At 33.3% G+C, this 17,089-nt stretch overlaps 1 protein-coding gene across 8 annotated transcripts in view; it reads right to left on the bottom strand.

The window, feature by feature from the left end:
• The window catches only part of BIRC6 (baculoviral IAP repeat containing 6), a 297,131-nt gene that overhangs the window by 6,655 nt on the left and 273,387 nt on the right, over nt 1-17,089 (bottom strand). For all 8 annotated transcript variants that reach the window (XM_074288148.1, XM_074288151.1, XM_074288146.1 and 5 more), the window contains one exon: nt 9,851-10,039. In XM_074288148.1, the coding sequence (XP_074144249.1) occupies nt 9,851-10,039 (189 nt within the window). The remainder of the gene's footprint in view (nt 1-9,850; nt 10,040-17,089) is intronic.

Here is a 17,089-nt window from a genome sequence, read left to right as displayed (position 1 = left end):
GAGAACTGAACACACAGGCACACATACAAAGTTTGGTTAAAAAAATAAATAAATAAAATAAAGTTCACCAGGCAAACTTGCAAGAACAGGAGGAGGCGTGGAGAGACTTTTACATTTTTGGTACTCCTTTCTCTTTTTTACTCCCTGGTTTAGTATATTTAGATTATATCTATATCATAGAGTTTGGTAAATCCCCTCTTTTGCAAATTTTGTAAAAAAGTCTATATAATATTGGTATTGCTTTTTGTTTGTTTGTAGACTATGTTTGTAGTACCATCTGGTTCTGAGGCTTTTTTACTAGGGAAATCATTTATGGCTAAAGCTATTCCTTCTTTTGATAATCTGAGTATTTATATATTTTTAAAAGTACTCAACCATTCCATCTAAACTTTCCATTTTGTTAGTTTATGTTTAAGCAGCATAATTTCTGAAAATTTCCTTTATTTAATCATTGTGTAAAGCTGTTACAGATAATTTAGGTTTTCCTTTTTTTTTTTTTTTTTTAAGTTGGGTTAACTGTTTATTAGTGAGTTTTTTTTTCCAGTTTCTAGTTTTATTTACCAATTTACAACATTTACCACTGCTGCTTTTTGCATTTACTCGCTTTGATTTTCAAAATATCTTTTCAGATGTTTATACTGGGTTTGTAGTTTTTGTAATTTGTTTAGCTATGCTTAGTTCATTTATCTATCATTTCTTTTTAGCCAATGAAATGTTAATGACATCAATTTTCTCTTAATGGCTGATTTAGCTGAATCACTGAAGTTCTGACATCTTGTTTCATTTATATTCATTTTATTTGAAGAAATCATCTATTATTTTTTATTTGTCCTCTTACCTACCTATTCTTCAATATTATTTAGTCTCAAATTTTTAATCTCTTTTCTTTTTTCTTGCAATTGTCTGAAGGGAGTACAATGAGGTCCATAATTAAACTACTATAGTTTCACTATCTAAATTTCTACAATTTCCTGAAATAATTATTTTTAAGTATATAACTGCTACACCATCTGGTACATATGTATTAAATACTGATATTGTCTATGGTATATTTAATCATAATGTAGTTTACCTATTCATCTCTTTTAATCATGTTGATCTTTAGTGTTGTCTTCCCTGAGATCACGATTACTATCCCTGCTTTTCTGAGTTCATCTAAAGCAAAATAAATTTTGTTTTAGCTCTTCATCTCTTTATAGTTTCTTACTTTCAAGTATGTTTCTTTCAAACAATATTCTGTTTTCCAATCCATTCTGCTAAACATTTTGGTTTCATTCATGCTTATAATTGTTAGCTGAGTAGTTTTCTTCACCTCATCCTCTCACATTACTTTCCTTACTCCCTTTGCCCTCTTTACAAGAAAGCAAAAAAAAAAAAAAATAAAATAAAAATAATAATAATAATAACATTGTGCTCAAAACAATTACACAATTAATATGATTTTATTACACTTTCTTTTCCTAAGTTATTCTTAGTTGTTAGGTTTTATTTTTTTGCCTTCTGAAACATTATTCTAAGCTTTTAAGAGAGGACTGAAAGAGTCTATTTTCACTCTGTCCTCTGAAACTAACAGGTCTAGGGAGCTTTCAATTTTGACTTCTTAGAATATGCTACTGAGGCCCCTTTTTTGATTGTATTTTTCAGGGAATCAAAAGATTTTAAGATTATTTCTCTATGACCTCTTTTCTAGACCAATTCTTTTCAAAAGAAGGAAGCTTATATTTTCTTTGATTTTTTTCAATTTTTCAATTTCAACTCAGCATTTTTTCCACATGATTTTGTTTCAATGATTTGTTTCATTAATTTCAGTCTTCAGGGAGTCAGTTACTTGGGTTATGATTTTGTATATTTCCTGAATTAAAAAGCTGTTTATTTTTTCTATTCTTTCCCTACAGAGCTTATTTTATGTAAAATATCCTTTTAAAATCTCTTATTCTGTATCTTAAGTAACTCTAATAGGCCTTATTGCTAAACTATACCTGAATGCAAGGTTGTATCCAAAGTGTCTCTGAAATTATTTACTGAATTCCAGGTTAATTTTCTGTACATCCCTACAGCAATAAGAATTCTTTATCATTGGTACCTTCAGTTAGTTCATACATCAGGGCCAATTTCTAACTGGTCCTGCACACTTGGATGGTGTATGGTAGTCTCTTGTATAGTCCTAATCTGTACTGTTTTAAGTTCTGCCATGGTTTCTGTCTCTTGCTATTTGCTGTGCCGGGCCGAGGCTTAACTCTAATCTCATGGTATAGTACATTAGAATCTTTGAGGTCATGAGAGGTGGTTCATGCCAGCTTATTAAAACTTTCAAGGCCCCTAGGGTGTGAAGACTAATTGGTGCTCTTTGACAAGGAGCACTGTTGGTTCCTATCACCATTCTGAGGATGCCTAATTCAATTGGGGTCTCTTAGCTGGAGTAAACTGAGGATGTAGGAACAGGATGAGTTTTGGCAAGATGGATTCCCTGCTTTAATATTCTGGTAAGCTTCTGGTTATTCCCTTTTACCCACTTAGGCAGAAATACTTAATTGTAATTTCTCTACTTCATTATTTGATCTAGTGTTGTGTTTTATATTTTCTGGAATACATATATGGGAAGTGAAGTTCTCTGCTCCTTTCATTTTGCCATTTTGATTAGACATCAATAAAATTTCATCTTGAAATTTCTCTGTATAGTATCACTTTTTGGGGGGAGGGGCCTTTCTATTGCACTACTTTTGTTTTTTCTTTTTTGTCTAGTAGTTTCTTTGCAGTATCATTTGATTTTTTTCATGATTAACTCACTAGCAATTACTAGTTAAATTAATCTCTCTATGGAAATGACTCCCAAACAATCACAATCATCCATAATTCCTAGAATGTTATTGCTGATTGCTGCCAACCACCCACTGGACATTTAAAGGAAGATGTCTCATCAACATTTAGGAATATAGTTAGATGGTGATTAGTCAAAAGTGTTAAAATTCCCAGGAAAAATTCAAAACCCAAATTGATGTCCCATCAGCTTTTCAAAATAAATTCTCTAAAAGAGAATTTATTATCTTGCTTCCTAAATTGTCCTTCTCCAGACTTTTCTATTTCTGTTGAGACTATCACTACATTCAAAAAGTTTACAATATTGGAGGCAATCAAGCATGTCCTTACTTCTTCTCAAAAGCTAAGAGTTGTTAAGTCCTATGAATTCTATCTCAACAATATCTCTCTCATTAGCAAGTCTCTCTGTTCACACTCTCATTACCATGGAAAATCATAACAAGCTCCAAATTTGTCTTACTGACTGTAGTCTCTCTCCTTCTCTACTCCATCCTCCATATAAAAAATTCAATTTTTTAGGACACAGGCCTCTCTGATCATGTCACTCCCACTACACAAAATTCTTAAAGAGTGGCTCCAACTCCTTCCATGATAAAATAAAAATCCATTAGGCTTAGCATTGAAAGTCTTAGCTCCAACTTATTTTTCAGACATTTTATATTACATTCATGGATTATGTTCCAGAAAAACTGGTTTATATTCCTGTATTTGGCATTCCATTTCCTCTTTCTATGTATATGCACAGGCTTTCTCTCATTCAGAAATATATTTTTCTCACCCTCATACCTTATCTTCAAGATTCATCTCAGGTTCTCATTTCTTTGGGGTGCCTTCCTTAATTTTCCATTATTTATGATGGCCTTTTAGTGTAACTGTTTGTTGACCTAGAATATTAACTTTCAGAGTTCAGGAATTTCTTTAGAGGTCATGCATATTGCAACTACCACCATCTATAATACTGACAGTAAATTAAAAGACATAAAAGGAGCTGTGAAAATCTGAGAGAATGGCTCATAAGTAATGAATTAAAGCCAAGTGCATTTTTTGTAAAATAACTCCTTAGATCATCTGTTAAATTTCATTTGCTTTTATTATAGACACAATTCATAGCACATCACACAAAAAAATCTCTAGTCTATCAAGGTACTCATTCTAATGGTGCAAATCACTACTAATCCCTACCTCCTCATTTTGTGTAATTCTATTTCTTTCCATAAATCCTCAAGTGGAATCTTCCAATGCCTATACAGAGTGGAGTACTTTTACAAGATCATCATGGGTAAGTAAGAAAATAATGGACTTTAAATAGGAGAACTATCACTTGATCTAGACAATGTTAATCACTAGCTATGTGACCATAAGAAAGTATTTTAACTTCTTTGGGCTTCAATTTCCTTCGCTTTCAAATGAGAAGACTGGAGAATACAGCATTAAAGTTTTCTTTTTAGCTTTGGGTCTATCATTCTATGGCTGTTTTTCAAAAATATGCCTGATGCATAGTACATGCAATATCTTGAAGATAATTAAGTTTCTTAATGTTTGTTAAACTAAATTGTAACAGTGTATTGGTAATGAAGAGAGAACCCCAAAACGCTGAAAAATCCTTAAAAGACAAAACCTTCAATTCTGCCTCAGGGGACTCCACTCCAAGCACAGTTTCATCTTTGTTATCTGGGTCGGGTCCCAAAACCCATTGAATTAAATTCAAATTCTAACCCTAGCTGAAACCCAGTTAGGAGCCAACATGGGACTCCCTTCAGCTTATAGCCAAAACCCCCTATTATTAAAGAGCTAAACTAAAACCCTCTCTTTGCAGAGGTTCCAAACATGCCAGCCCTATGCCTGGCACGCCAAGGGTCTCTCTGCCCACTGGAATGCTGCTTCCAGTGTCCTTATCTCTACCTTCACCTATTTCCTTAACTAGATTTTAACTTTACTTCCAATTCCCATAATAAACCTCTTTTATCAATCTAGGTTTTCTGGTCTGTAAATTCCTTTACAGAGAACTGCTTGCACAGACACTAGACATCATTTAACTCTCTACCCTTGCGCCAAACTCCCTGACCACCAGAAACCCTAATTTCATTTGGGTACCCCAAATCTAAATCTCATCAGTTTGAATATAACTGAAAAGACTCAATATGATATATTTTAAACGAAAAAAGCATACATACATAAAGAATAAAATTAAAAAACTTATTGAAAGCTCACAATGAAAGTAAAACTACATTGTGTATTTGGATCCATATGGTCCTTTCTCTTTCTTTCCTTTACTATTTTTCTGATTCAGTTCTTTCACTCCATCATTACCACATCTTCAAAACAGAAGCTAGAAAAGAAATGAACTTTAAGTAAGAAAATTAGCAACACTCTATTCTATTCTTTTAGCAAATGTTGAGATAGTTTTGTATGAAGGTCAACTTCAGCCTATCTGCCCATAGCACACAGGAACAACAAGCAATGACCCATAAATACCATTCAATTCCTGATGCTGACATTTCATCCTTTCTAAGCCTTCTCTCTTCTGACCTTACTCTCCTGCCCAGCCTCACTCCAAATCTCTTTTTTTCTCCCCCTATTAGCTCCAGTTCTGGTTTTACTTGCTCTTAGATAACAAAAGGATGTAGTATGGCTCATGAAATCACTTTTGCTAATCAAACTAAAAGGGGAAAAAAGATCTCTACTGTGTATTTCTCCAAACTATGAGGCCAAAGATATATTATTAAAGCTCTCACCTGTAAACATACATAATTATTCTCAAGCATATTATACAACATTAAAAGAGTCATAAAATATCATAGTGGAAGCGACATCAGATGGCATTAAACTAGTTCATACCTGAAATAAAGTTCTTACTACCTGACAGATATTAATGCTGCCTCTCTCTGCTTGAAGATTCCAATAAGGAAAAACCAACAATCTCTTGGGACACGTCATCTTTCTTTTGGAATCATTAAGATTATTTTCTTGACATTAAGTATATAAATCTCTCTGCAATTTCCACCTTTTGTGGTAGATATGTCTTTTAGAAATATGCAGAACAAACAACATTTCTTTCTTTCTTTCTTTTTCTTTTTGCTGAGGCAATTGGGATTAAGTGACTTGCCCAGGGTCACACAACTATGAAGTGTTAAGTGTCTGAAACCATATTTGAACTCAGGTCCTCCTGACTAAAGTGCTGGTGCTCTATCCACTACACCATCTAGCTGCCCCAAAATTTCATTCTTGAGAGCCTCTCACTAGCTAATTTTCTCCATCAAATTTTGTTCATAAAATTCTTGCTATCTTTCTACAGACCCTCTGAAATTCTCTATTCCAAAAGGAGGCTGCAATACCTCTTTTTTTCTTTTCTTAGTGAAGTTACTAATTGTTTCGACTTCCACTCCTAATACTTATTCCTTAACGTTCTGAAATTTCCCTCAAATAAAACTACTCTCTCCAAAGCTGCCAATGAATTCTTTCGCAATTGGAATTAGGTGACTCGCCTAGGGTCACACATTTAGTAAGTGTCTGAGAAAAAACCTGAACTCAGCCAGACTATCTCCAAAAGGACCTCTATTTTACTCTATTTACTGTATCACCTAGCTTGCCACCATAGAAGATGGTGAGCTCAATTACCAAATTTGGAAACCTTTTCTCAATGTTCATCCTTAAACTTTCTGTTATATTATTGTAAATCACTGTCTCCTCACTGGATTTTCATGGTTCTCTACTCCTTGGTTCTTCTGACTGGTCCCTTCATAGTCTCATTTGCTGTTGCATCACTCATACCAAAGTCCCTGATTCTGGGTATTACCAAGGTTTTGTCATTCCTAAACTCTTTTTTCTTTCTGCATTTTCTCATTTAGTAATTTTAATTAATTCCTATAGATTTTAAGTGTTTCCTTATGATAGATCTCAAATTTCTATACCCGGAGTTTTAGGATCCTCCATCACAAACTACATGTTAAACATTTCATATACTCAAAGCAGAACTTATAAGTTCCCTATTTCTGTTGACACCACCATCACTTTTTAGTCTTCCAGGTTCAAAAACTTGACATTACTTTTGACTGCTTAGTCTTCCTCATTACACTCATCCAATCATTTGCTAAATCTGATCATTTCTATAACATGTCTCTTATCTGATCTCTTCTTGCTTCACAACAACTATGTATCTTAGTTCAGACCCTCATCCCCTCTTCCATGGATGACTGATTGTAATGATCACTTAATTGTCTTTTCCAATTTCCATCATTCATTCAGCTGTCAAGCAATTTCCCTTAAAGGAAAGACACGGTCGTGTCACTTTCTAATGAATGGTGGCTCCTTAATGCATTAAGATTCAAATAGAAATTTTTCTAAATAGCTTTCAAAGTCCTTCATAACTTGCCCCAATATCTCTTTCTAGTCTGCCTGTACATTACTGCTTCTTTTACACTCTGGCTTTCTATATGTTCCTCATACACTGTAATTATATTGTCCATTTCCATGTGTTTAAACTGGCTTTCCTTTATAACATTTCTTCCTCCTTTTCTCATAAAACTTGCTTGAAATACAGCTAAAACACCACCTAACAAAGTGGTTATTTCTATAATTTTTCTTCTCTTTAAACATTCTATGCAGGAGGTGTCAAACATATGCTCAGAAGGCAGCTCCACAATGTGACCTTTATCAGACTGAAATGTAATTGGGAAATATTTTAAAAACCTAAATACCAATCAATGAATATATATTTAATGCCTACATGATGTCAGGCACTATGATTAAGTGCTGGTTATAAAAATAAAAGCACAAGAGAACATAGATAATGTTAATATGTGTTTTTCTAAAACAATAATTGGTCCTCAGGAAATCTTATGTATGGTTTAGTGGACTTGGTTTCTATTTGAATCTGTTGTCACTCCTTTACAATATCATTATCCCCATTCTTCAAGCAGATAGCTTTAACTCACTGTCTTGAGAAAACTGAAACCATTTTGTTCAATTTCCTAAATCTTGCTCCACACTTCACAAAAAAGGTACCTATTTTGCCCTGTCAACCTTCTTTTTTCTAAACTCTGAAGAAGTGATTGACTCTTCTCTAATTGCAGCCAATTCGGTATCCTGATCTTGCCTCATGAATCATTCCTCCCCCTTTCAACTTATTTCCTTCTGATAGCTCTTTGCTTCCAATTTAAAGATATGATCTCCATCCTTAACCTTTGAAGTAAATCATCCTTTCAATTTACTACCTTTTATGTCTGTTCCCTTTTACTGCCAACCGTATAGAAAAAGTATCTTTGCTTATACAACCACAGCCCCCATTAACTTCTACCCTTAATTGGCAAGACTTTTCAATTTTTTCTTCAAATGCCTTTCATGTCTGTCCCTGTGTTTTTCACCAAATAACTACCATTGCATCATCACCTCTTGCCTGGACTATGAAATAGCCTCTAAAATAGTCTCTCCGCTCTTCAATCCATCCTCCATATAGATGCTAAAATAGCCCAAGCACAGGTAGGATGTTTATACTCCTGTTCGAAAAAATCTAAAGGTTCCCTAGAAGTTCTAAAATTGAAATGCAAATTTGTTTGACATTTCAAGCCCTTCACAAGGTGGTTCCAAACTACATTTCAAACCTTATTTCCTACCATTCCTCTTTGCAAGTAAGATAAATTTGGTGTCTTTTCACTGGATCCCTCATTCCCAGAATGTCTTTCCTTAACAGAGACTGTCAAAACTTATGCTTTCCTCTAAAGCTGAAATCTCAAGTACCATCTTCTACATCAAGTTTTCTTTGTGCCTGAAGCTGTTAATGTCTCCTAATCAAAATGCCTATATATTTACTTTGTATGTATTCTATATATACATGTATGTATGAATAAGTTATGTGTGACAGATAAGTCTGCACATATGTTATCTATCTATATAGAATATAAACTCTCTGAATATCAGGAATGATTAATTTCTGTCTATATATCCCTAGAGACCAGAATATACCACAAGTTTAATAAATGCTTATTGAAGAAAAAGTCTTGTGACTTTTCACTCAATACTACTCTCTTCAAAAGGTTACCAAGGAGTTCTTAAGTCCAATTGCCTTCTTTTAGACTTTATCCTATTTCATCTCTGCAGCTTTGCAAACTCACTTAGCTATATGACCATCAGAAACTTTTCCGTCTCTGAAACCTCCTTCAGTCTCAGTTTGCACAGAAAATAATAACTATTTCACAGGGATAATGTGATGAGAAAATATTTATAAATTGCTTTGCAAATGTTAAAGTAAATGCTAGCTATGATCATAATGTTGAAACTGTTACTATAATTGCTAGTTGATATTCTTTTGAAATCTGTGATGACTGCCTTTCTCCTAGTTATCTAATGAGGCTAGTTAATGGCATTTCCTTTAATGACTTGTCAGCCATTTTTTGTCCCTTAAGAATGAGTCTTGCCCCAGGTCTCTTTCTCTCTCCATAACTCTTTCTTATTTTGATCTTTTCAAGGCTGATGGCTTCAACGATTTTTTTCTACATAGATCCCCAAATTTAAACATGTAGACTTAATCTTCCTACTGAACATTAATCACCAGATGCCTAACACTGAAAAAATGATCCACTCTCTAATTCAATAAAATGAATTCAAATGAAACCTACTCAAGGTCAAGACTTACTTATTTCTGTAAAGGGTATTAACTTTATCCTCGAGTCATTACTTATGCCTCAACTTACACACTGTCAAAAACTACTGGAGAAATTCTAGCAAGCCAATTGGATTCATCTACAAAGTTATCTTTATCTATCCTTAACGGAACTTTCATTACTGTACAATTTTTTCTTTTCCCCCTACCTTAATATCACTCTGCAAAATCGTTATTCTAAATCTTTTCTTCCAATTTCTTAGATAATCCCTTCTCTCCTTTTCCTTCCTTCTCAGGAGAGAACCTAGCTGTCAATCACAAACACAATAAATTCCACATAGCATAGGCAATTAATAAATATTAGAATTGAATCCATCTTCAATGAGCATCAACCATAAGAGATCAAGGAATTTCTTTAATATGTCTAGAACCTACCTCTTTAAAACACGGTGAAGGATTTCTGATTTGTTCAAGCATTGCCCATTTAACTGTTGCTTGTCTTATATTTCCATCATATTCACGGGAACTCTGTGTGCCACTGGGAGTGCCTCGAGAGCGTTCATATCCTGGTTCATTAAAATATGGCTCAGCAACTAATATAAGGGACTGGACAGACACCAAGACCTGTGGGAAAAGCAGATGATATCAAATAAGTAGATAAATACATTAGTTTTATATATTCAGTTTCTTCAGTTTGATTGAAAAATCTGTCAAGGTACTAAAAAATCTCCTATACTGCAACATTTGTAGCATTAGAATAGGCTTTTAAAAAACATTTTAAGGGGCAACTAGGTAGCACAGTGGAGACAGCAGCAGCCCTGAAATCAGTAAGACTTAAGTTCAAATCTGGCCTCAGACACTTAACACTCCCTAGCTTTGTAACCCTGGGCAAATCACTTAACCCCAATTGCCTCAGGGGAAAAAATATATACGTATATATGCATGCTAAGCTTTCTATGTATTATCTAAAAATGAAAATGTAAAATAATTTTTTGATTCCTTGTATGTAAAACACGTAAAAAAAAAAATAATACTTCTCACAATGAGCAGACTGAAGTGCCTTCTGAACCATTAAAATGCAATAGAAGGCACAACATAATTTTAGTGTCTTACATTTCATACCGTTCCAGTTTCAGAATTTTTTTAAAATTTCAATAATATTTTATTTTTCCAACTACATGTAAAAATAGCATCTAACAATAATTTATGTGAAATTTTTAGTTCTAATTTTTTTCTCTCTCCCTTACCTTGGCTTCTCCCCAAGACAGCAAACAATCTGATATAGATTAGACATATACAATAAAAAATGTGTCATATTTAAAACAATAATTATTTGTGATACACAGATATATTACCACTATTCTCACTCAGTTAAAAACTTCATTGTAAGCAGCAAAGATGGAGATTGGGAAAATGCTACTGGATTTCACAATTAAGAGATCATAAGTAACTCTGGGGAAAACAGTTTTGATAGAATGATAATAGAAGCTGAATTTTAAGAAGAGAGAGGAAACTGAAAGACTCTAAACTAGACCACCTTCTTATGAAGTTTGGCCACAAAAGAGAAGAGAGAAATGGGACAATAGGTAAAAAGAACAGAAGAAAGTTAAGGTATTATTTGGAAAGTAATATTCAAACCTTAAAATACCACATACATGTTATTTTTATTTTTAAAACTTATCTTGATACAAATGTTGTACAGAACAAGGTCAAAGAGAGATCACTTCAAATATACTAATAATTACTCGGTAAACTGAATCTGAATCAAAGATCTGATAAATTCACAATCTGAAATACACATAAAAGAATGAAAGACAGAAACAAAGTCTATCGAAAAGGTACTTTATACATCTAACTAAAGAACTGGCAGTTAAACAAAATTTATGAAGGGGTCTTTTGCTTAAACATCTAGGTCTATTATGTGTGTGCTTTGGTATTTCAAGAACAATAATCTATAATCCCTTGTTCTTCCTTCTTTTCTAGTCATTTCATCTTCTTTGACTATATCTCTTAAGTTAATTTTGTGGCTGTAATGTAGAACTGTTTCATAAGCTACAAAAACTATCACACATTTTTCCACTGCTCTTGTGGATAATACAAAATTTTAATTCCTTAAAGACTAATAATTCAAGATTTCTAATCATATAGCCATACAAATGTAATCTATTTTGTGGGACAAAATTGGTTTTTTTCCCCTCCCAACATTCTCTTAATACCACAGAAAAATGACAGCTAGGTATTTAATAACACTGGAGTTTTGATATGCATTAGGTGTTATTAAATCCCATAGGAAACACAGCAGTGATTTAATTTTTGTCATTAGCAGCCTGTAGATTAAAGGACAATATATATAACATTGTCTTTAATTTTAATCTTTAATATTAAATCTGCCAGAAAAGCACAAAGCATCAACAGACCACAGATTTTAGGTTGAAAGAGGTCTCATTAGCCACCTAACCCAATGCTCTCATTTTTCAGATGAAAAAACTACAGACTTGGGAGGCTAAATGTTTGAAGAAATGGTATTTGAACTTAAGTCTCTTTATTCAAGAGACCACCACCATACATAATAATTCACATACAATTTGTAGGGAAGAGGAAATGTAATTACATTTTTTTTTTAAATTTAGAGGAAAGAATCCTAGATTTATATTTGGCTTGAGGTTGGATTTTGGCATAGCATTTACTTGTTTGACCTAAATCTTAGCAAGTAAGATTCAAAAAGTTTTCTAAGAATCATAGAATGTATGAAATGTTTTATAACCATAAAATATTATGTCAAAGTTATATTAGAAAAACACCAAATAAAGAAATAAAATCAACCAAGAAAGATGGTGAATGTTAAAAATGATAATTAAAAGTGCTTATTTTCTTCAGAAATAACAGCATGTAATTACATTAATCAATAAATTATACAGTAATGGAAAGAAATAATGACCTCTGAAGAACAGAAATGATTATTAAACTTTTAAATAAAATTCTGCTGTGAATAAAGCATTTCAGGTATCGTAGGCATTTATCGTAGGCAAATCTTTAAGCCAGAAATCACTTAGTTCTCAGCTTTTCTGAAGCAATTTATTTAGCGCTGCAGCAGTTTTCTTCTTAAATGCAACAATGTCCATTTTTCCTCTCCAAAGTGCTTACATCTTCTAACAATGCTCACTTGTAGTTTTCAAAATGAAATTTCAAAAAAACAGCAATAAGCAAAAAAAAAAAAAACAAAAAACAAAAAACAAAACTACATTAGGATCTATGATTTTTTCCTATGAAGTCTAAGCAGGAAAAATATTACTTCCCATTCCTTTTTTTAAAATTAATTGTATAATTATAACTTTTTTTTGACAGTACATATGCATAGGTAATATTTAACAATAGTATCCCTTGCACTCACTTCTATTCCGAATTTTCCCCTCCTTCCCTCCACCTCCTCCCCTAGATGGCAGGCAGTCCCATACATATTAAATGTGTTATATTATATCATAGATACAATATATGTGTGCAGAACCGAATTTCTTGTTGCACAGGAAGAATTGGATTGAGAAGGTAAAAATAACCTGGGAAGAAAAACAAAAATGCAAACATTTTACACTCATTTTCCAGTGTTACTTCTCTGGGTGTAGCTGATTCTGTCCATCATTGATCAATTGGAACTGAATTAGAGTTTCTTTTTGTTGAAGATATCCATTTCCATCAGAATATATCCTCATACATTATTGTTGCTGAAGTGTATAATTATCTCCTGGTTCTGCTCATTTCACTCAGCATCAGTTCATGTAAGTCTCTCCAAGCCTCTCTATATTCATCCTGCTGGTCATTTCTTACAGAACAATAATATTTCATAACATTGATATACCATAATTTACCCAACCATTCTCCAATTGATGGGCATCCATTCATTTTCCAGTTTCTAGCCACTACAAAAAGGGCTGCCACAAACATTTTGGCACATACAGGTCCCTTTCCCTTCTTTAGTATTTCCTTGGGATATAAGCCCAGTAGTAGCACTGCTGGGTCAAAGGGTATGCAGATTTTGATAACTTTTTGGGCATAATTCCAGATTGCTCTCCAGAATGGTTGGATTCTTTCACAACTCCACCAACAATGTATCAGTGTCCCAGTTTTCCCACAGCCCCTCCAAGATTCATCATTATTTTTTCCTGTCATCTTAGCCAATCTGACAGGTGTACAGTGGTGTCTCAGAGTTGTCTTAATTTGCATTTCTCTCATCAATAGTGATTTGGAACACTTTCATATGAGTGACAATAGTTTCAATTTCATCATCTGAAAATTGTCTGTTCATATCCTTTGACCATTTATCAATTGGAGAATGGTTTGTTTTCTTATAGAGTCAGTTCTCCATATATTTTTGGAAATGAGGCCTTTATCAGAACCTTTAACTGTAAAAATATTTTCCCAGTTTATTACTTCCCTTCTAATCTTGTTTGCATTAGTTTTGTTTGTACAAAAGCTTTTTAATTTGATGTAATCAAAATCTTCTATTTTGTGATCAATAATGATCTCTAGTTCTCCTTTGGTCACAAATTCCTTCCTCCTCCACAAGTCTGAGAGGTAAACTATCTTATTTTCCTCTAATTTATTTATGATCTCGTTCTTTATGCCTAATTCATGGACCCATTTTGATTTTATCTTGGTATGTGGTGTTAAGTGTGGGTCCATGCCTAAATTCTGCCATACTAATTTCCAGTTTTCCCAGCAGTTTTTGTCAAATAATGAATTCTTATCCCAAAATTTGGGATTTTTGGGTTTGTCAAGCACTACGTTGCTATAGTTGTTCACTATTTTGTCCTGTGAACCTAATCTATTCCACTGATCAACTAGTGTATTTCTTAGCCAATACCAAATGGTTTTGGTGACTGCTGCTTTATACTATAGTTTTAGATCAGGTAGGGCTAGGCTACCTTCATTTGATTTTTTTTTCATTAATTCCCTTGAAATTCTCAACCTTTTGTTCTTCCATATTAATTTCGTTGTTATTTTTTCTAGGTCATTAAAATAGTTTCTTGGGAGTCTGATTGGTATAGCACTAAATAAATAGCTTAGTTTAGGGAGTACTGTCATCTTTATTATATTCACTCACCCTATCCAAGAACACTTAATGTCTTTCCAATTATTTAAATCTGACTTTATTTTTGTCGCAAGTGTTTTGTAATTTTGCTCATATAATTTGTGACTTTCCTTTGGTTACTTTCCAATTCCTAAAGATAATTTACAAACATAATCAGAAAGTCATTAAAAAGAAAATGGCTTTGATAAACTTTAAAGCTACATTATTTTTCAGATTTTCTAACATGTGAATAATCCATCTATTCAAGTTTCAAAAAGTATAGTTTCATATTCTTGCTAAGCATGAACGTATTACTAGAAAGATGTTAGCATAAAGTAGTATAAAAGTAATTGTACCAGAACTCATGAGAAGTAAATTTAGAAGTAATACTAATTTCTTTGTCCCCTATTTCAAATAAAAGATGCCATTTACTACAAAGTTAAAAATTACAAAATAGAAATAAAAAGCTGAATTTCTTATTTTAAGATGAACAAAACCAGTTAAAATTTCAAAAATAAAGCCAAAAGAGTTTTACTTACTAATTATATAGTCAGTAATTTACCACTACTGCAGTAAGCAGCTATATATTTTTGTCATTATTTTAAAGCAAAAATTAACTATTTAATTCTTCTGAGATGTCAAAAAGTCAAGACATAAGCCATTCATTAATTGCCTACTATGTTCCAGGGACCATGCTGAGTGTTAGGACACAAATAAAGGCAAAAAACAATCCTTGTTCTGAAGGAACTCACAACCTAATGGGGAAGACAACTAAATAACAATGAATATTAGAATAGGATATCAATAAGATAAATTCAAGGTAATCTTGGAGGAGAAGCACTAAGATTAAGAAGGAATAAAAAAATTTCCTGCAAAAGATAGAATTTTAAGCTTTTGTACAAAGAAAACTAATGTGGACAGGATTAGAAGGGAAGCAATAAACTGGGAAAACATTTTTTATAGCTAAAGGTTCTGATAAAGGCCTCATCTCCAAAATATATAGAGAATTAACTCTAATTTATAAGAAATCAAGCCATTCTCCAATTGATAAATGGTGAAAGGATATGAACAGACAATTCTCAAAGAAATTGAAACTATTTCTAGCCATATGAAAAGATGCTCCAAGTTATTATTAATCAGAGAAATGAAAATTAAGACAGCTCTGAGATACCACTACACACCTGTCAGATTGGCTAGATAATGCAGAATGTTGGAGGGGATGTGGGAAAATTGGGACACTGATACATTGTTAGTGGAACTGTGAATACATTCAGCCATTCTGGAGAGCAATTTGGAACTATGCTCAAAGAGTTTTCAAGCTGTGCATATCCTTTGATCCAGCAGTGTTACTACTGGGCTTATGTCCCAAAGAGATTTTAAAGAAGGGAAAGGGACCTGTATGTGCAAGAATGTTTGTGGCAGCCTTTTTTATAGTGCCCAGAAACTGGAAACTGAATGGATATCAATCAAGTGGAGAATGGCTTAATAAATCGTTGGCATATGAATATTATGGAATATTATTGTTCTGTAAGAAATGACCAAAAGGATGATTTCAGAAAGGCCTGGAGAGACTTACATGAATCGATGCTGAGTGAAATGAGCAGGACTAGGAGATCATTATATACTTCAACAACAATACTATATAATGATCAATTCTGATGGACGAGGCCCTCTCCAAGAATGAGATGAGCCAAATCAGTTCCAAGACAGCAGTAATGAACTGAACCAGCTACACCCAGCGAAATAACTCTGGGAGTTGACTATGAACCACTACATAGAATTCCCAATCCCTCTCTTTTTGTCTGCCTAGATTTTTGACTTCCTTCACAGGCTAATTGTATACTGTTTCAAAGTCATATTCTTTTTGTACAGCAAAATAATTGTTTGGATATGCATACATATATTGTATTTAACTTATACTTTCACATATTTAACATGTATTGGTTAACCTGCCATCTGGGGGAAGGGGTGGGGGAAGGAGGAGAAAAGTTGAAATAAAAGGTTTTGCAGTTGTCAATGCTGGAAAATTACCTAAGCATAATTTTTTTGTAAAAATAAAAGAGAAGAAAAAAGAAAGGGAAGGGAAAGGGGAAGGGAATGAGGAAGGGGAAGGAGAAGGGGAAGGAAAAGAAATCAAGTCATTCTCCAACTTTTAAATGGTCAAAGGATATGAACAAAATTTTCAGATGATAAAATTCTACCTATTTCTAGTTATATGAAAAGATGTTCCAAATCATTACTGATCAGAGGACACAAATTAAGACACCTTTGAGATACCACTACACATGTCAGATTGTCTAAGATGACAGGAAAAGATAATGACAAATGATGAATGTTGGAGGGGATGTGGGAAAACTGGGACACTGATGCATTGTTGGTGGAGTAGCAAAGGATCCAAGATTGTGGAGTGCAATTTGGAACTATGCTCAAAAAGTTATCAAACTGAGCATACCCTTTGACCCAGCAGTATTACTACTGGGCTTATATCCCAAAGAGATATTAAATACGGGAAAGGGATCCTTATATGTAAAAATGTTTGTGGCAGTCCTTTTCGTAGTAGCTGGAAATTAGAAATTGAATGGAAATCCATCAATTGGAGAATGGCTAAA

The sequence above is a fragment of the Sminthopsis crassicaudata genome, chromosome 2 (assembly GCF_048593235.1).
Source record: "Sminthopsis crassicaudata isolate SCR6 chromosome 2, ASM4859323v1, whole genome shotgun sequence".
NCBI lineage: Eukaryota > Metazoa > Chordata > Mammalia > Dasyuromorphia > Dasyuridae > Sminthopsis > Sminthopsis crassicaudata.
Note: the sequence above shows the minus strand (reverse complement) of the source record. Positions and strands in the feature narration are given on the sequence as shown.